This window comes from Gymnodraco acuticeps, unplaced genomic scaffold, assembly GCF_902827175.1.
Source record: "Gymnodraco acuticeps unplaced genomic scaffold, fGymAcu1.1, whole genome shotgun sequence".
Taxonomy (NCBI): domain Eukaryota; kingdom Metazoa; phylum Chordata; class Actinopteri; order Perciformes; family Bathydraconidae; genus Gymnodraco; species Gymnodraco acuticeps.
In genome coordinates, this window is record NW_022991040.1 from 213,352 (window position 1) to 234,398 (window position 21,047).

Below are 21,047 nucleotides of genomic sequence, written 5' to 3' on the forward strand. Positions count from 1 at the left end.
ATCAAGGGAGCCTATTGAAGTGTCCTTGAGTACGTTTGTGAAAGCTGACCTGTCCATGTCTTCCATCATTAACAAAAATCTATCTAGCGTTATAGTCATAATTCTCACTAAAACACAATCAGAGAAACCATGTTATGTTGACAAAAGTGCATTTTAATAAAACAATATCGGCTGATGATAACACTGTGGTGTTACAATTATATTTCAAAGATAAAATTGTGTACAATGTACTAATTTATCAGATACCAGCAATGAACATTTGTTTCAAATTGTGACACATTTACACTATAATATGCCCTTATAGCACTAATTTATCATGCTCTTATTTACAGAGCAAACCAAAAGGTTACCACTTGCAATGTTCTTGGCACGATGCAAATTCCCACATAAATCTGCATCAAATTACCAAACAATTGACAGAAGACACAGCAGCACTGCACTAATTATTAAAGGTGGTAACTAATCCCACTGGGTAAACTTTATTAAACAGCATCCATCCATCTACCCCAAGAACATCCCATAGACTGTTTGCAGTCGTCAAGTGAATTTTCAGTCTGTTGTACAGATGTTGTTATTGCATGTTTAAAGGTTGCCTACATGTTTGATGTTTCATTTGTTATGTGTTGCATAAAGGAATACATATCAGCAGAAGTTTAAATGATCAGTTAATAAAGTGTTGGACGGGTATTGGTAAAATGTACTTATGGGTGATGAATTGAAGGAAAAACATAACAAATGAGGCTTCCATACAGAGCATCTGGTGAATGCATATGAAAATAATGCAAGTCATATGCTATAGCTTTCCCAGTTACCACATCCCAACTGAACTGATATTGCTTCATCTCCGTATGAGGGAATACTTTTTGATGATTTTACAGAGTCTCGATTACATTCTTCTCCGTGCAAATGCATTTTAAGTCTGCCAAGTGCCAACCTTTCAGAAGGTGAGTGACAGCAACTTTGTCACAGCTCAGCACCAACCCCATCCACCAACCGTCACACTTAAATAGCTTCCCTTTATAACATTAATTGATTATGCTTTAATTAAAAATAAACAACTCATCTTCCCCATGTTGAGATAATGATTGTAATTGTCACAAATCATGTGTCACTTGTAATTGTAGATGTCAATCAAATCAAATCAATTGTTGTATTGGAGCATAAACACAGGGTAAACATACTTTTGTTGTTTTTAATAAACAGATCTGCACAGTCTAGATAGGATAATGTTTTCCCTCATGATGCTTTTTGATGCTGTGGATTGGGCGAGTAACGTTGTTGACAGACTCCTTCCTCATGCAGTGAGGCTGTCTGATGGGATGCGCGCATGCGCAATTGCTGCGCGAACAGACACGCTCAGTCAGAGCGTCAAGAGTAACGACTTAATGTCTAAAATGAGTGGAGTTAAAACCGGCATGTTTACCAGTTAATTGGTCGGAAAAGTTATCATCGGATTAACATTTCACTTCGTGACTAATCAAAAGCACTTTGACTGCAACGACAAAACAAGAGACTACATTCTCTGGATAACTGAACCTGACAGAACGTTCAACACTTTATCGCGTCTCTCGGCTTCCAAACAACGCTCTTTGCAAGCCAATAACGGGGATCGACAGCGTGGGCGATACCAGCACACCGGGGTAACCAAACATTTATCAGCTGAACATGCTCACTTTCTTGAATCCAACATAGTCGGAAAAACTGTATTACTTTGTTTGCTTGCAGACATTTTCGCCATGAACCAAACGGCAGGAGCCACAAATGCGTATCGCAGATGCTCCAAGGCAGGAAAGGTGAGAAATACCTATTCAGAGAAGTTGTGATTTGAACTACTGCCACTGGCAGTATGGCAGTGATTCTGATTGTTTGAAGGATGAACAAGCTTTGGTAGACGCTTTATGGGTTATTGCGCGTCTGTGCGCTTTGGAAATGTTGTACTGTATGGCTGCAGTAATAATATGAATTAGTGTGTTATATAATTGGGCATTTTACAGCCTTACTCAAATCTTTCGGGAAAGACATGCACATGTGTGTTGTCCACATTGCAAACAGTTTAATTGTTTCCTCAAAGTAATTTAGAATGAGGGGAAAAACAGGTTGATCCTCACTTGCAATTTTGGATACATCTTTTTGTAATCCCCTGCTCAAACCTCATCACCTATACTTACAGTCATCTGCAGCATACAGTGGCGGCGCCAGAGTATTTTTGTTGGGTAATCTATGTTAGGGCTAACCCATACAGTGGTGGGGCTCAAGTCAGTATTTGCAATGTAATTACATACACGCTATATCGCCCCCCTTGACAGTGAAACTCCACGCGTGAGGTTTAGATTATTTCCCTGTCTCAATACAAATTGAACTGTATGAAATAATAAGGCACATTTGTCTTGTAGTACACTGTAAAAAAAAAACTCGTAAAAAAACGGTCAAAGTACTGGCAGCAGCGGCTGCCAAACAAAAACCCTTAAATTAAAGTAAAATACTTTAACTGAAATAAAGTGAATAAGCCATTAATTTACGGGAATTGTCCTTAAAGATTTTACAGGAAAACACTGTAATTTTACAGATTTATACTCTCTTTTTACAGTCAATAACCTTAAATAAAAGTACATCACTCATACTTCTACAGGCAAATACTCTAATTTTACAGATGTATCCTCTCTTTTTACAGTCAATAACATTTAATAAAAGTACAGCACTAATATTTTAACGTGCAAACACTGTAATTTTACAGATTTATCCTCTCTTATTACAGTCAATAACATTTAATAAAAGTACAGCACTAAAACTTCTACGGGCAAAAAACCCGTAAAAAAAACGGTCAAATGACTGGCAGCAGCGGCTGCCAAACAAAAAACATTAAATTAAAGTAAAAATACATTAACTGAAATAAAGTGCAAAAGCAATTAGTATACAGAAATTGTCCTTAAAGATTTTAGAGGAAACTTTCCTCTCTTTTCAAAATCCATTGTCTTAAAATGTTACATTAAAATACCTTAAATAAAGTTCTGATGAGAAAAACAGTTTACATTTTTTTTATTAGATTTGTATGATCAAACACTAAAATAAATACAGAACCTAAAGTTCTACAGCTAGAATACTGTTATCTTACAGCTTTTTTCTAACATTTTCCAATCAAACAGTTTCAACAAAATGACATCACAAAATGTTCTGTAGGAAACAATTACTCTGAAAACTTAAAATGAGTGCTGTCAAAATTATCGCGTTAACGGCGGTAATCAATTTTTTGAATTAATTGCCAGGGTATGGCTGGGGTAGGCTACACCCATACCAAGAAATGTCTTAGCCCCACCATGAAAAATGATGTTAAAGTAAGCAAAATAAAGTCTGCCAACTCGTGGAGTAAATTGCACAGACAGCAGTTAGTAAGATTGATTTCAGCAGCCACGGTTTTGAAAACTTTTGTCACGTAGTGATCGTCTTCTCAATAGAACATCTTTGATAACGGCGTGCTGTTGTTGCAGGAAGTCCCGACGGAGAATACTTTTGCTGTAGTACAGGGGTGCACATAACTGGTACGCAGGTTATGTGTGTAATCTGAAATGCGTACCGTCACTTGTGTCACAAAGCGCATTTGCTTACCGACGTACTTGTGAAGCTTTTCCAGAAGGCGGTTAGATCACCGGACGACAGAGTCGGTCTCCGTGTGCACAGACAGGGCTGCTGTTAACGTCGGTCTGTACAACGGAATTGTGCCCAAACTACGCCAACCCCCCCCCCCCCCCCCTTCACTGGAGAACTGCGCTAAAACAGCTGATCACTTTGTGGTCACGAAGTACTCCACTAGCCGCCCCTGTAGGATAAATGAATATTGGCTGCAAAAAACTTGAGGCCCAATCATGTTTCCTCTGTCCATTCTGCGCTACTGTAGACGTGGCAGTGCAACCTAGAGGACAAACCGATCAGAATCAGAAACGGGTTTATTGCCAGGTAGGTTCACACGTACGAGGAATTTGACTAGGTGTCGTGCACCACGACACACGACATACAAATAAAAAAAATTAAAAAGTACACAGATAGCGAACTATATTAAGAACACTGTAATAAAAATATAGTAAGATAGAAATAAAATAAAGCAGTAACTTACATCGAAATAGAATGCAATAAATTATAGAATATAAAATATGTGCAGTAAGCAATATTTAAACATTGCATTATTTACCATCCTGTGATCTCCATTATGTAATGCATAGAGTCTGCGTTGTGGCTGAGGTAAAGTGTCAGTGGGGGGGGGCCTTGTTGAGGTGGCGAGAGGTTTTGGTCCTGATGGAGAGAGGTGTTGGTCCTGATGGAGAGAGGTTTTGGTTCTGATGGAGAGAGGTTTTGGTCCTGATGGAGAGAGGTTTTGGTCCTGATGGAGAGAGGTTTTGGTCCTGATGGAGAGAGGTTTTGGTCCTGATGGAGAGAGGTTTTGGTCCTGATGGAGAGAGGTTTTGGTCCTGATGTTGAGAGGTTCTGGTCCTGATGGAGAGAGGTTCTGGTCCTGATGGAGAGAGGTGTTGGTCCTGATGGAGAGAGGTGTTGGTCCTGATGGAGAGAGGTTCTGGTCCTGAGGGAGAGAGCTGTTGGTCCTGATGGAGCGCAGCCTCCAGCCAGAGTGTTGTGTTGAAGGCAGAGCTGAAGTCCACAAACAGGATCCTGGCGTAGGTTCCTGCTGTGTCCAGATGCTGGAGGAGGAAGTGAAGTGATAACTATTAGTAAACCATAATGATGGATGTTATTATCAGCAGCTGCCAATAGATCCCCTACATCTTGTATGATAGACCTTTGAAGCACAAGCGCACAAGCGCACTATTGTGGGAACAATCAAACGCACCCTCCCAGGTACTGCGTGTTAGCGAAGTACAACTGGGATTTCGAAGAGGAAGATATGCTTGGTCAATTCTTAATAAAAAAGAAAAACCAACAAATTGAGCACTTGAGTTTTCATTAGCAGCGCCTAGCTACAGCTGCGGAGCTTTGGTAAATACCGCTAACAGTCTATTTCCTTAAAATGGTACATATCGCTGAATCTATATTTTTATCTTCAGGTGATGAAATCTGCATAATGTTCCTGTACAATAAGATTCGAGCATTTTGTAATACAGTGAGGAAATTCAAGACCAGTAAATATTGATTGATTAAACAACACTAAATAAAATGTTAGTGTTTTCTTCAAACTCAAGACTCTCTGCTGCAGCTGTACCTTAAAGACAAAACAATTGTCTGATGATCTTTGTTGAACAAGGTCTGATTGTCCTGTACATGTACAATGTGGGGTATTTTTAAATACTTTACTAAACCACATTCAATATTATGTTAGACAAAAGTTAGTTATTACTCACATATCAAAGTCTTTTCATCTGCAAGATGGAAGAATAGCTGGGTGCTGCCTGGAGAGACTGATGAGAGGGACACAGGCTGGCGTTAGCAGCTTTCCACACAAAACCATCACATCTTCTCTTCCATAGTCCTCACTGTCCACTGGTGCTCTGTCAAAAGAGTGAACATCACAGCTGTCACGTTAACCCTTTGTTACACAACATACAACCAACATGTGTCAAAAGTGACCCGAATTAGTTTTAATTGTAAATATCTTTGCAATAAATTACTTTAACCATTCAGGATCCCAGGTATTCCTCAATTAACATGTTTTGGATCAACACCAATTCTAATTTTTATTTGTCCCTTTCTTACTTTTTGAATAAAAATCATGTTTGTATCACTACACTTCTAAGGCACAACATGGGTCAAACATTACCCGTATTCTTTTGCCATGTTATTTCATGCATGGCTGAGTGTTTCTTTACTATACATTTTCAAAAATAATTAATTTTAGCAGTGATTTGGACCAAGCATGTATGATGTAGTAATACAAAAAGTATTTTAGTTTACAGTGTGACATTAGCTAGTCATGTTAGCGTGTAATATATAGAGCAGAGCTAACTAGCAAATTAGCCGAACGTTAGCGGTTAGCTGTTTATGCTATGCTAGCTGTTGGCTACTGAACATTAACAAACTAGATTCCGCTGTAAGAAAGCTGTGAAACTTTACATTAAACTTGGCGACAACACTGTGATACCCCACTGCATGTTTATGTGTAATTCTCCCGTGTTGGAGACGAGAGGGTGGGGGGGCGGCAATAAACTGTAAACTAACGTTAGCAGCCGCATGTTAAGCCGGGTTTCCCGGGCGCAACATCTTGCAAGAAACAGCATCTCAGGGCTTCTTAACATTTAACAACCTATTAATTATGCATACCAACTTAACCGGAAGAAACTCAGCTAACTAGAAGAAGAAACGTAACCTTAAATAAAAAATAAAACATTCACAAACTAAGTAAGGATTATCTAAATACATGTTTAACTCCATTACAGTTGCAGGACTCACCAGATCTCAAGTCTTCTGTTCTTTGTTGACGTCCCGATGCTCATATTTAACGTGTAGATGTAAAACGATCCCGATATTAATCCATAAACTCCTGTAGCAGACACACAGACAGCTGTAGCTCCAGCAGGAGGAGACCCGCTCAAACTGACTTGGATGTTTCAAATGTGAACGACAGGCGCGGACAGTTCTCATTGGCAGGTTTCTTCGATGATGTTTATATTAACCAATCAGGAGTGTTGTGGACTCATTCCAAACATGCCTGACTTGTCTGCCGTGTTTTGGCTGAATTCTATTTCAAGTGCCGTAGCTCTGGCTGTCGGCCAGAATCCGAAAACCATACATTATACTGTAAAACTAAGGTTTATTACTGTAAATTGACCAATGGAAAAAAAACACAGCAACAGAACACATAAATAAAACAAGGATAACTGTGACTTATTGTTGAGTAAATAACAGTGTGTGTTTTAAACCTTGGTCCTCCCTGCAGAGATTTCTCCACTTTCTATGATTTTTTTTTAATGATATTGTCAACTGTAGATGTTTACAATATAGTAAGTTAGGAATTTCATGAAAACATATTTATTTACTTTTGTTTCAACATTGGATATTTTGTGTTTTTGTTGGATTCAATCGAATATTGAGAAAATGATTTATGTAAAAATGTTTTACTTACATTTTACGTTTTTTTTATTTTACGCTTTTCTTACAGTTTTATGTTTACCTTAAAATTACAAAGAACATCTTAAAGTCTTATAATAGTAATACACTTTTATATTACGAGTTACATATTTAATTACAGATAAAAACATTTTATTGTACGTACATCTGCATGTATTTTCTGAAAGTGCAAAAATACTGTAAATATTATATAGTAAATTTACAGTAAAAAAAAAAGGAAATAAACGTTATTTGTTGTTATTGTCAAAATACTTCAAATAATGTTTTGGGTTGTTAATTTATAGTTAATATCTGTCATTTTACAGGATTTTGCAAGTTATTTAAAAAACATGATAATTACTATACAAATTTACAGTTATTTCCTGTAAAATTACGATCTTTTTTTACAGTGTAGGCTAAATAAAAAGGGCGACCTGGAGCCAAATCCTGCAATTTCCCCACAGGTGAAAGAGTTGACATGCTGAAAACCCAACCCCTGCAGGGGGGTCTGGGGGGATTCTCCCTTCTCTCTTGAGAAGAAAAATAAATAAATCTATTACTACACGACATATTTAAAAAAATGAATGCCATTTTAGTTTTTTGTTACTTTGTTCTGAAAGCTGAACCTGCTGCTCCTCACTGAAGAGGGAAGAGGCTGTGTGAATTACTTTACATTGTGGATAAGGGTGGATAGCCCCCATTGTTCTGTGTGTAAAAATGAAAGACAGCCCACACACCTATCAATCATCAAACCGTGGGGTCTTATTTCATTACGTGTTGATTTCGATCAACACGTAATGTTGTATCGATGTATATAGAGATGTACTACAGCAAAAGTATTCTCCGTCGGGACTTCCTGCAACAACATCACGCCGTTATCTTGCTTCTGATTGGCCAGAAGTCATTATCAAAGACGATCACTACGTGACAAAAGTCTTCAAAACCGTTTCTGGTCTTCGGTATTTCCAGACAAGTGGCTACTGAAATCAATCTTACTAACTGCTGTCTGTGCAATTTACTCGCGCGAGTTGGTGGACTTTATTTTGCTTACTTTAACATCATTTTTCATGGTGGGGCTAAGGTGGGGCTAACCCATTTCTTGGTATGGCTATAGCCTACCCCAGCCATACCCTGGCGCCGCCACTGGCTGCATACTACGATTCAAGATGATGGCACTGAACCAAACTGTCAGTGTTTTATCAAGCCTGCGACCCACAATTAACGTGTGTCCTTGATTCCCCACAAAACATCTGGCTCTGTCAACATCCCGACAGCGGAGATGATGAAGTATAAATGGCTATTTATCACTTTTTTTCAGTGTTTACAAGTATTGCATTTTCGCTGAGGACTAAAAACATTTTGAGAAGATGTCCATTGATTGGAGGAGGCGTTTTCGCTCCTAAAGGTGTTTGCTATTATCTGGTAAATGAGTCCTAAATGGATGTGGAAGTGGATAAACACACTGTTGCATTATGTTGGTTAACACACTCTGTTTAATTGACAGTGACAGTTTTTTTTCTTTCTCAGTATGATGATGCAGGCTGTTATAGCTCATACATGGAATCCAGAGATTCCATGTGCATACATGGAATGGTAGAGAGCCTGCAAAATACATGATTGTTTAGTCATGGATAATTTTGCTTGTTGGAGGTCTAGGTAAATTCAAGATTTCCAATGGAAATGTCCACACTCAACCTTATCTTTTCTCAGCCGCAGCTGCGTGGATCTCCACTCACAGTTCGCCACACACTCACGTGTGTGTGCTCAGGCTGAGTTCATGCTGAGTTTCGCGTTGTCTCGCTGTCTCGCTGTCTCGCAGTCTCGCAGCAACCAGGACACAACACCAGTAATACAGCTCACACTGTCGGCTCCTCGAGTCTCAAAGGGCGGAGCAGCGAGCCCCACAACGTCCCGCCAACACGGCACCCATACCCCACGCAGCATTCTCATCTGTTTGTCATTACTGGTGTCATTTTCTGGTTGCTAAACGCCATTGTAACACATAAACACACATCAGAGCACAGTGGGCTCATAGGGAGGGGGGGGGGGGCAGGAGCTCCAACAAGGCGTTTAGGACAGAGAGTGAATACACATACTATACAGAGATGCTGTATGAGAAAACCAATGTGATTTTGGAACATTGAACAATGTAAATCTATTCTAGTAGAACTCAAGAATGGAATGGAATCAGTAGAAATGGCCATGACATGGGACCTTTAAGTTCAATAGGTATAAGTGTTTGAGTTAATCGGACATGGATTTCGGGGTACATGAGATAAAAAGGTTAAAAACTTTCGACAAAATAGATTCCATTCCTGTTGGAAAACAATATTTAATATTTACGGTTTTTTATCTGTTCATACTGTCGTTTCTTTGCTACATACACTATCTATGTCCCATGTCTTTGTTTGCATTTTCAGCAGGGTAATATTGATGTCGCCGGTGCTTTACCATTGGCTTCAAATGTAATTTAACATTGACTCCTTGTTATAATTTCAGGGTGTATGCTCTTATAAATCGACTCTGAGAGAGAAAATAGTTTCAGACTATTTTGTCTCCAGACAGTATTGTCCTTTTTATTTTCTGTCCTGTGGCAACAATTTTAGCCCACCAGCAGGGTTGTCTGCAACTTCAAATTGCTTTTGGTTTTGTTATTTGTGCCTGTTTAAAGCTTCAGTGTTGCAGATAATTTTTCTTTGATGAGTTGCCTCACTCTCTCTCTGAACTTTCTATTTTCAGTCATGTTGACAGTTGGCCACCAAGATTTTTTTTTGTGGATTAATGACACTCTTATTAGGTCTGCATGTGTTCTGCAGGCCTCCCAACAGTATAAGCCTCCCATGGTCATGGTCAACAGCTTCTGACAAGCTTTGACAGGTTTGTAAACACCTGAAGTGAGAAGAGAGCAAGAGTGCAGTCTCTTGGTAATATTTTATACTTGAGATATCAATGTAATGTAAACCCTGCAGTTTTTCACATCATGTTTGCATGGGTGATCCTGAGACATTTAAGATAGAACTTTAAGAAGCTATGTTTCCAGATTCCAGCACCTATGGTTTGTTGTGATTCTCATAGTTAACTGGCTAAATGGAGAGCAGGGGCCTATACTACGAATCTAGTTCAACATATCCTGGATATGTTTTGAGTTATCCGGTTGACTTAATCCAAAACAAAGCCGCTCTCGCTAAACTGTCCTACAACGCTGGCCAGGCCCGGACTGGCCATCGGGAGGACCGGGAGGTTTCCCGATGGCCTGGCCTGTTAAGTGGCCTGCTGGCCTGAGGAATTATTTTTTTTATGTATGCATTGTGAATGCAACGCTGCGCAAATGTGGGTCTGACTCTGCCTCACAGAGGGTGACTGGCTGTCTACATGATGTGGCCTGCCGACATGGCCACTTTCATACAGATCATACACTAAAGCCCTCGATTGGTCTCTGTGTGTCATTCAAGCTCGGGAGGGTGTGTATGTGTGGCGCGAGCGAGAGAGAAGCGCGTGCACCGGTTACTTGTATTGTTGTTGTTAGCATCTGGTGCTAGCTAGCGGCGCTAACGGATATAATGAGCTGTCAACAAGGTGGAGGAGAGTCCTCTGCTGTCAGACTGAGAGACTGATAACTACAGCTCAGGTGAGGTAAAGGACTCCGAGTGTTTAGATAGTTAACTAAGTCTAAGTTCTCTGTGGGTCTCAAACGGTTTGGTCACCATTTAGCCTATGTAAACACATATTTCCATTTGAAGGGGGAGTGATTAGTAAAATGTGCATGAATAATAAAAAAAAAGTTAACTAGGTGAAAAAAGGTAAGATACACTTTAAAACTTGTTGAGAGCTAAAACTAGTCTTTGCTGCTGCCTCAAAGAGGAGCAGGGGGGAGACGGGTGAGGCTGGTTCAGAAGCCCAGACACACTCACAACTATAAATGAATCAAAAACAAATAAATAAACAAGTTGCAATGTTTTTTCCTATTGGATATGGTATGTTATTGGTTATGGCCATGTTCTTATGGTTTTATGATTATTTAAATGTATACAGTTCTGTTTCATATGGGTGTAGTCTCTTTATTTTCCCCTCAAAGTGCACCAGATTGATGCATTTAAGTCCAACATTAAAAAAAAAAATCTTACCGGGGGGGCATGCCCCCTGACCCCCCTAGAGGATTTGACGTCATGGGAGACGTTTTAAAAAATAAGAAAGAGCACTCAAAGGAAAAAACCGATAAACAACGGAGACCGGCCAGCCCAGCTAGCGCTAGCTTGACAACAGATAGCAACATGTGCGAGTCGGACCGTGAAGTTACGTTGATGGGTGAGCTGGGGAAACTCCGCAAGGAAAATCAAGAGGGGCATAATCAAACAAAAATGTCTCTGGATCGACTGGAACAGACGGTGCTAGATATAAAAGTTCAAATGGGCGAACATGAAGGGAGGATTGGAAAGTTGGAGGACAGAGTCGGCATGGCCGAGGACGTAGCGGTGCGGCATCAGAGGGCGCTTCGATACCTGATCCACCGTGATATTGCCCTCTCAGCCACCTGCGACGACTTGCAGAATAGACTGAGAAGAAATAATGTGAGAATCTTTCAGGTACCAGAGGGGAGTGAGGGAGGAAACATGGCAGAATTCATTAAAGAACTGTTACACAAGGTGCTTAAAATACCATCACTACCCTTAGCAAAAAAATCTATAGAATACTATAGAAAGATCTATGGACGAATTCTATAGAAATGTTCTGTAGAATACTACAGGATTTTTGCGGACATAGTATAGAAATGTAACTATAGATTCTGGGAAATAATCTATAGAATACTATAGAAAGATATATGGACGAATTCTATAGAAATGTTCTGTAGAATACTACAGGATTTTTGCGGATATACTATAGAAATGTTACTATAGATTCTGGGAAATAATCTATAGAATATAGTACTATAGAAAATATATACTGTGTAGATGGTTTTTTTGTAGAAAATAATCTATAGAATCCTATAGAAAAACCCATGGATGCTTTCTATAGAAGTGTTCTGTAGAATACCATTCTGTAGAAAACTATAGAATTAGTGACCTATATTCTATAGAATCTGTGGATATTTCTATAGAATTTCTTTGAGGAATACTATAGCATTTTTGCAGATATTCTATAGAATTTACCTATGGATTTTACTATAGATTCTGCAAAATAATCTATAGAACAATCTATTGATGTTTCTATAGAATTTCTGTAGAATATACTGCAGGATAGTGGCAAATATTCTATAGAATTCACCTATGGATTCTACTATAGATTCCACCAAATAATCTATAGAATCATATAGAAAATTGCTATTGTTTTCTATAAAATTGTTCTGCAGAACAGTACAGGATTGGTGTAGAAATTCTATAGAATTAACCTATAGATTTTCCTATAGATTCCATAAATAATCTATAGAAAATCCATGGATGTTTTCTATATAACTGCTCTGTACTCTATAGAATAAGCTCTACAATATGAATGGACAATACAGAATCTTCTATAGCTAACACCACATGTGTTGTGACATTATATAGAATATTGAATTATATAGCAATGCCTGATATTGAGTCACATACAGCTATATATTTGATACATGTTTTAGAGAATGCCCCACAGTAATTATGTGTTACATGCCATATAATAGACTGAAAAACAGAGTAGAGTACTGCAGACTCCAATGAGTTGTTTGTAACAGACTCACACTAACAATAGCTATTGTTATGTCACTTAGCTTTAATCTCCAGTTGTAACAGATAATTAGTTACATAACAAAAGTGATCAACGTATACATACAGATGCATTCACAGAAATTCTGGAGCATTTACATCAGAATACAATACAAATTGTGAAGCATGGCAGTGAGTAAAATATGTTACTATCCAAGCAAATATAAAGTACCTTAAATAAGCATGTGTGTTAAAAGTACCAAGATTAGAGCATACAAACTGAGCATAAATGTAATAGAACATTGGGCTATATACATTTATTATTTATATTTATTTATTATATCCCAATATACAAGGTTTAATATAATATTGTTATGCCGGTAAGCTACTTTTTCGCAAGTTATGCGAATTTGGGCCAAGAGACCTTCTGGGATAATGAAATGAATGATGAATCTGTACTCTATTGGCTGGCGTCTGGAGGTGTTGCCACTTTCCTCGCCGAGACCACTTTGGCAGCCCCATTCAGTTTCTGGCGGATGGCCAGCCGTACCTCCATGTCCGTCTTGGTGGCGAAGATTTGTTTTGCTGCCGCTATAACAGAATAATATATTGAAATTTGCATTAAAGCCATTCACCAAAGAATATTGATTCATGAAGGTAATAAATCAATCAATTTTTTTTAATGCAATGGTTAATATAAATAGTAATTTAATCAGTACATGTATTCATATTATAATAGATGGTCGATTTATGACTATATATTACTACACAGAAACTCTACAAATAGTTCACTTAATTCCCAGCATCACAACATTGTTTTCCACTACACTACAAAATATGTATAACTACCATGTACTTGGAAGATTTCAACTTGCACATGATTTCAATATAAATCTACTTTTTACTACGCTGCCTGTAGTAGTACAACAGTGTATCATTATAATTATTTGCTCATCTGCGATAGGGCTAGCCGGCTGATAACTAATGTTCATTGGCAGGCTGGGCAGCGTTCAAAACAAAGCGGGAAGCATTGCTCATATAAATAACGTTCATTAGTTGCGTTGCCGGTAAACATGAAAAATGAAGCGCCACTACCCAAGCGGTGCTCAGAAAAGCAAAATGAGAGCGAAAGCCGAACAGGAGAGGGCAAAACTACCTAAAATAACATCATTGTTCCGGCAGGCAGCAAAGGTAGACGTAGACTCTAACGTTACTGCAGATAGACCGCTAGCAACCCCCCCCGGCCCCCGGCCGTCAGCTCCGAGTCCAGGCAGACAGCCCAGCAGCCCCGTTACAGCCGAGCCAGCTAGTCGTACCTCGCGCTTCGAGACAGGTTAGACATTAGAATAATATAAAGTTTTATTCGCCATAACCAGTAAGAGTATGCTACAGGTTACATTGGAATTGGAATCTAATCCGTTCATTTTTGCAGGTCAGCAAGAAGTCAGCTGTGCCCCCTCCGAGGCCAGTTCAGACATAGGCATAGACAAGGCTGCCCAGCCAGCTAGCCGTGCCCCCACAGATCCCAGCAGCCCCGTTACAGCCGAGCCAGCTAGTCGTGCCTCACGCTTCGAGACAGGTTAGAATAATAGAAAGTTTTATTCGCCAATCGCCATAAACAGTACGAGTCAGTATGCTACAGGTTACATTGGAATTGCAATATAATCCGTTCCTTTTTGCAGGTCAGCAAGAAGTCAGCTGTGCCCCCTCCGAGGCCAGTTCAGAGATAGCCAAGGTTGCCCAGCCAGCTAGCCGTGCCCCGACAGTGACAGCAGCTCCCACCCACCCCAGGGACACGTTGGCCAGCGACAACTCTGTGACTGAATACCCTACTGATAGGGGGAAATTCCCTGTAGATTTAGAAGACGATGATGTTAAACGGTACATTCTGAATAACGGGCCATGCAAGCCTGAAGGGCCATTCAAAAGGGATGGGAAGGGAAGGTGCTTTTGAAAAGAGTTCTATAACAAAACATCCAAAATTGGATGTAGAATTCCACGCAAGTGGCTATGTTACTCGCCATCTATGGACCGGGTGTACTGTGAGCAGTGCTGGCTGTTCGGTGACAGACCGTCTGCCCATCACCTCCACCAAGCGTGGAGAATAGGAATAAATGATTGGCAGGGTCTCTCTAAAAAGATTAAGGAACACGAATTCTCTCGCTCTCATTTGGCAGCATGTGTCGTGTATGACACGTGGAAAAATAATCTGACCATTGACGCGCAAATATCATCTGAGTTTAAGAGAGAGGTGGGGTTTTGGACCGAGGTCCTAACCAGAATAACTGATGTTACACTAACACTGGCCTCTCGCAACTCTGCTTTCCGGGGTCACAGAGAGAAAATAGGTGATATAGATAATGGTAATTTCTTATCTACCATAGAATTTATGGCACGTTATGATCCAGTTCTGCAAAGGCTTATTGAAAGCAAAAAGAAGGTGCACTACCTAAGTCCTCAAACTCAAAACGAAATAATTTCATTGCTATCGAAAAAAGTGCAGGACACAATCATTACAGACATACAGAATGCAGAATTCTATTCGATTATAATGGATACTACCCAGGACATTTCAAAAGTAGACCAACTGAGTCAAGTGTTCAGATATGTTACTATAGCAAATGATGAAAATGGAAACCCTACAGAGGTGAAAATAAACTAAAGTTTTTTGGGCTTCCATGCAGTCACAGACCAAACTGCTGCAGGTCTAGAGAGAGAAATTCTCGAATCGATGGAGAGAAAGGGGATACTATTTGGGAAGTGCCGCGGACAAGGATATGACGGGGCTAGCAATATGAGTGGCGTCTACTCCGGTGTACAAAAACGCATAACGGATAAAGAGCCCAACGCAGTGTACATTCATTGTGCTGCGCACAATTTAAACCTTGTACTCAATGACGCATGCCAAAATATACCTGAGATAAAAGACTTCTACGACACTGTTGAAAGGCTATATGTATTCAATTCAATTCAAAACCTTTATTTATACAGATAAAACCCATTGAGATCATAGACCTCTTTTACAATGGTGACCTGCTTCAATTAGTTACAAACATTAATACAAACATGACAGAAAACAAAGGACATTATATGATACTACAGTTTGTATACTAGTAGCATTTACAGACACCAATATTTTGTGATTGTATAGCGTCTATCCTAGCTTTAAAAACATGAAATGGAATCAAACCGCTTAGCTTCCATTCCTTTTGTATTCTTTAGTGGAAGCATCAAACGATGGGAGCTTTTGGAAACACACTTCTCAGTGCCCAAGGCTGGCCAGCCTACACTGAAGAGACTATGCCCGACACGATGGGCATCAAGACAAGACGCCGTCCAATCATTGCGGTTCCGTTATGCTGACATTATGCAAGCGCTAACTAAGATAGACTTGCTCTCCAAAAAAATCGAGGAACGTGCCGAGGCGACTGGCTTGAAAAAGGCCATGGAGAGCTTTGAGTTTGTTGTAATGACTGTAATACAGGGCAAGGTCCTTGAAACAGTCAACATTGTGTCCCAAGCTCTCCAGCGCAAAGACGTGGACCTCTTACAGGCGACAGCAATGCTTGGTAACGCAACCGATACACTTGCCCAACTCCGAGGAGAGTTTGATGGCTTAAAAGCGCACGCGCAAGACCTGGCATCCTCATGGGGTGTCCACAGTCTCTTCAAAGACAGACGCGCAAGGCGCACAAAGAGGCACTTTTCAGAGCTTTGCGAGGACCAGCGGCTCCAAGACCCAGGGGAGCATTTTAGAGTGGCGGTATTTTACGCAAATATCGATATTGTCGTTGCCCAACTCAAAAATCGATTTGTTGGAATGAGCGAAGTTGCACAGCGATTTTCTTTTCTGCTTCCCTGCGAACTTTTGCGCGCAACAGACAAGGATCTGTCTGAGTCCGCAAGTGCTTTATCAGGCCAGTATAAAGACGACCTGTCTGCCGAGTTTCCTTTCCAGATCCTGTCCCTCCGTAATGCTCTTAGGCCTACTATAAAGAAAATTGAGCGTGGAACAATCAAAGACCTTGCACAAACCCTGCTCATTGAAAATCAGTCCATTTTGCCAAGTATCCCCGATGTTGCCACAGCACTGAAATTGTTTTTAACTATACCCGTGACTGTTGCCAGTGCTGAGAGATCTTTCTCAAAACTTAAATCAATAAAGACATATTTGAGGAGCACAATGTCGCAAGAGAGACTGTCTGGGTTAGCAGTCCTTAGTATTGAGAGCCGATGCGCGCGCAGTATAGATTTAAAGACTGTTATACAGGACTTTGCGCAGAAGAATGCCAGGAGACGTGCTCGTATAAAATAATAGGCCTACAAAGCAGCTCCTGATTGCATCCTCTTTGTAGCCTATATAGGATGTGTTTTATTTGTTTGTTTTTTGTAGGCTACTTTTCTTTTATACAGAATGTTATATATATGTGAACCGTTCCGTTGTGTGAACTCCAATGATGATAGGCTATAACGTTCTACAATATACCTTCATGTTACAAAAAATACACAGCTACTTGTTTGTATTTGTCAATTATGTTTCAATCAGATGTATATTATTATACAGTTCCTACTGACCTTACTGTTTAAATCAGATGTATATTATACAGAAAGTTCCTACTGACCCTATACTGTTTGAATCCAGATGTATCTATACAGAAAGTTCCTACTGACCTATAGGCCTACTGTTTACAAAAGATGCCTGAAAAAATAAACATTTAAAAAAGTGGCCGCGATGTCTATCCCATGTCACTCTATTATTGATTTAGGGGAGGGGGCGGGGCCCCATGGTCCGACCTGCGGGGGAGCCCCGAAATATTGCGCAACGCCACTGGTGGGAGGTATGCCCATTATTTTGAGTTCGTCCGAAGAATAGACAGGAATGTGACAGTGACGTGCAAACTGTGTCCAGGCCAGAAGCTGTTATCCACTGCTGTAAACACCACGTCAAACCTCAACAAACACCTGCAAAGAACACATGCTAAGGTGAAGCTACCGCACAGCTATTTGTTGTTTGTTTATATCACGTCGTCTATTCTTCTTCTCTGTTTTCCGGTTGTTGCCTGTTTTGAATAACAAATACACACTACCGCCGCCTGCTGGTAAGGAAAGTTATTGCCACTCAGGCATGCGCAAGTTCGTACGTGCTCGGCGAGTAAAGTAACGAGTTACTTTATGTAGATAGTAACGAAGTAGTGTAATATATTACAAAAGTATATAATATATAATATATTATTAAAGTAATATGTAATATATTAAAACATTTTAGTAACGACCCCATCTCTGGAGTTGGCGTTCTCTACTCTGATTTACATGAAGAACAACAGGAGGTCACGGGACTCACGGCTCTCTGTTGAGTGGCCCTCTCCTCAGTGCCACCAAGGATAACAAAAATCTGCGCGCCCCGACAGGCACATGTATCTCACTAATTTGTAAGTTGGCAAAAATATTTACAATAGCACATGTTTCAATGCTGATTGCTGAAATGTTAATTTTGTGACCCGTCTGGTTTAAATGAGTGTGTTGCTGCTTTGATGAAACCTAATTTGATAAAGTTTCAAATTAATTTCTGAAATATTTCGTTAATAAATATTTCATGAGTAATATAGTTGTCTTTGTCACATTTTATTTGGCATTAGTAAATAATTATGCACATTTACAGATATTTTACATGATATGAGTGATAACACGTGTTATAAGGGCTGTTTTGCACAATAGGTGTGCCTTGAGATTTTTACTTGTCCTTTGGTGTGCCTTGGGCACAAAAAGTTTGGGAACCACTGCTCTATGGTACCCATGTACATGTCAAAATTCTTCCCAAAGGTCAAGGAATACCATGATCATAACACCAGAGGGAGCTCCACAAATCATGTGAAACCCAGATTTGGCACAAAAAAGGGGGAATACACGTTTCGCAATTATGCCACATCAAGGTGGAACGCTCTTCCCACAACTGTAAAGGAAAGTAAAACTATACTTACCTTCAAAACCTCTCTTAAAGAGCACCTTCGGGGGAGAGCATTGCAAAACTGGCCCCGGTAATGGTACAAATCTCAACCTGTTGTACAATGGACAGCTTCCCCCCCCCATCTATGTATATACTCGCATTTTAGACTCTGTTACTAACTGTATATCTGTAGACTTGGTATGTCTTAAATGTCCGGTTAGGATGTATTAGAACGAAATCTAAAATGAAAATTGTAAATAAGTAATCTGTATGTAAAAAAACCACCTGTATGTAAATTGTAAATAAGCCATCTGTATGTCAAATATGTGTTATATGTCTTAAATGATATGATGAATTGGAAATGGGGGACCCTGATGTAAACAAGACGAAAGTCTCTCTCTGGTCTGCATCCCCTTAACAATTGTATGTTTTGAGCTGTACTGTACTGTACCCAATATACAAGCTGTTAATAAACTTTTCAATCAATTCAATTAATCAATCAATGGTTAGGTGGCGCGATAGTCTGTAGTGAAGGAGCGCTTCAGCAAACAGCTGTTTTGCTTTTCACCCAACAACAACGACAATCGACTCACGGAACGCTATGTTGTAGCATTGATAAACGAAACAATTTAACTAAATTGCTAGTCAAAATACCAATACCACAGGACAATTTTTTTAAAGCAATATTTTTAGTGGCCCGAGCGGGCAAGTGGAAAGTACGTTATGCTGGCCCGGGGTGTCTAAATAGTGCTTCCGGGCCAGCGGGCCATTTAATGTCGAGCCCTGCCGGTTACCGGCCGGCCCACATCGTCCGACCGGCCCACTTCAGTACCGGCCCATCGGGATTCGTCTCGAACGTCCCGATGGCCAGTCCGCCCCTGCTTAGCGGAGGCTCTACGCCATATTTGGCAGAATAAGAGACCCAGAGTAAGACTTAAAACTATTTTTCTACCAAAAGAGAAGGGAGGCTTAAGCCTGCCAAATTTTAAATATTATTATTGGGCTGCTCAGTTAACGGCAATAGTGGCCTGGATTAGAAAGGACGAGGAAACAGGATGGGCACAGATTGAGCAGAGTGCAACTACTGTAAGGGTTTGTCATTATCAATTTAGCCTTTTATTGATATAAAATCTGTCAAGAAAGTTAAGATTGAGAACGAATGGATAGGGCATACCCTGAAGTTGTGGACGGCAGTTAAAAAAATGTTCAGGAGCCCAGAATCAATATCAAGAGCCATGCCAATTATAGGCAATATAGAGTTTCTTCCATCTATAAGGGATGGAGGTTTTAAAAGATGGGCCGATAAAGGTCTTATCACAATTAACCAAATGTTTGATGGAACAGATGTCAAATCCTTCTCCCAACTTCAAGAACAATATGGGCTCCCGTCAAATGATTGATATAGGTACTTCCAGATAAGACACTATATTACAAGCCACAAGGAAAGAGAAGCAATCCAAAAAAATCCAAACATTATAGAAGAATATTTTATTAGTATTGCAGAAAAATGCTTCCCAAATAAGAAACATGTCTCTCACTTATATAAGAGGCTTATGGCAGACAACTCCCAAAATACCTGGAATGTTAGAGATAAATGGGAATTGGAACTAAACATTATAATCGAAGATGCAGTCTGGGAAAGCTTATGTGTGGGCAATCATAAAGGAATTAATAGTCAGTTATGGAAAGAGTTTGATTGGAAGCTGAAAATCAGATTTTTTAACACTCCTTTTTTAATTTCTAAATATGTACAAGGACCATCAGTCGCATTATGTTGGAGGAAATGCGGAAAAATAGGGGATCATACACATATATTTTGGGATTGCCCAGTAATTGAAGGATTTTGGAAATCTGTTAAAGAGGAGATTAGAAACATCCTGGAAATGACTGTTCCTCTGGAGCCCATGTTGTTCTTGCTCGGAGCTATACCTACAGACATTTAAGATTCAGACCAGAGGTACATATTACGGATACTGTTATTAATTGCTAAAAAGATTATAACTGTGAACTGGAAAAATACAAAATCTCCGACAATCATTCAGTGGAAGCACAGACTTAAACAAGTCTACACGATGGAAAAAATGACGGCGAGCCTGCAGATAAAAATGGATTATTTTACCCAAAGATGGAACTGTGTTAAAATATATCTGGATGTATCGCTGGTTGAAGAGGGTTGTTGAAACTGAACCGAACTTAAGATGAATACTAGGGAAAAAATCCCTGTGTAACTGATCCTGCTGTGCCAAAGATGTCAGTCCCTATGTAAAATGCTTTCATTAATATTTATTTTATTTTATTTTATTTATTTTTATATCCCAGTTTGTATTTATTTTAGTGCTGTCAAAATTATCGCGTTAACGGCGGTAATTAATTTTTTGAAT

The 21,047-nt window shown here is 39.6% G+C and overlaps 1 protein-coding gene and 1 long non-coding RNA gene across 2 annotated transcripts in view; one reads left to right on the forward strand and one right to left on the reverse strand.

The window, feature by feature from the left end:
* The first annotated feature begins 1,370 nt into the window (after positions 1-1,370).
* LOC117559811 (dipeptidyl aminopeptidase-like protein 6) overlaps positions 1,371-21,047 on the forward strand; it is a 446,505-nt gene continuing 426,828 nt past the window's right edge. Inside the window, exons 1-2 of the mRNA XM_034236499.1 lie at positions 1,371-1,640; positions 1,726-1,793. Of these exons, the coding sequence (XP_034092390.1) occupies positions 1,737-1,793 (57 nt within the window). The 5' untranslated portion in view covers positions 1,371-1,640; positions 1,726-1,736. The remainder of the gene's footprint in view (positions 1,641-1,725; positions 1,794-21,047) is intronic.
* On the reverse strand, positions 4,569-6,858 carry LOC117559817. The gene is made up of 3 exons (XR_004571054.1): positions 6,391-6,858; positions 5,346-5,492; positions 4,569-4,688 (listed from the first exon to the last, which is right to left on the reverse strand). It is a non-coding gene; the product is annotated as an uncharacterized LOC117559817 (long non-coding RNA).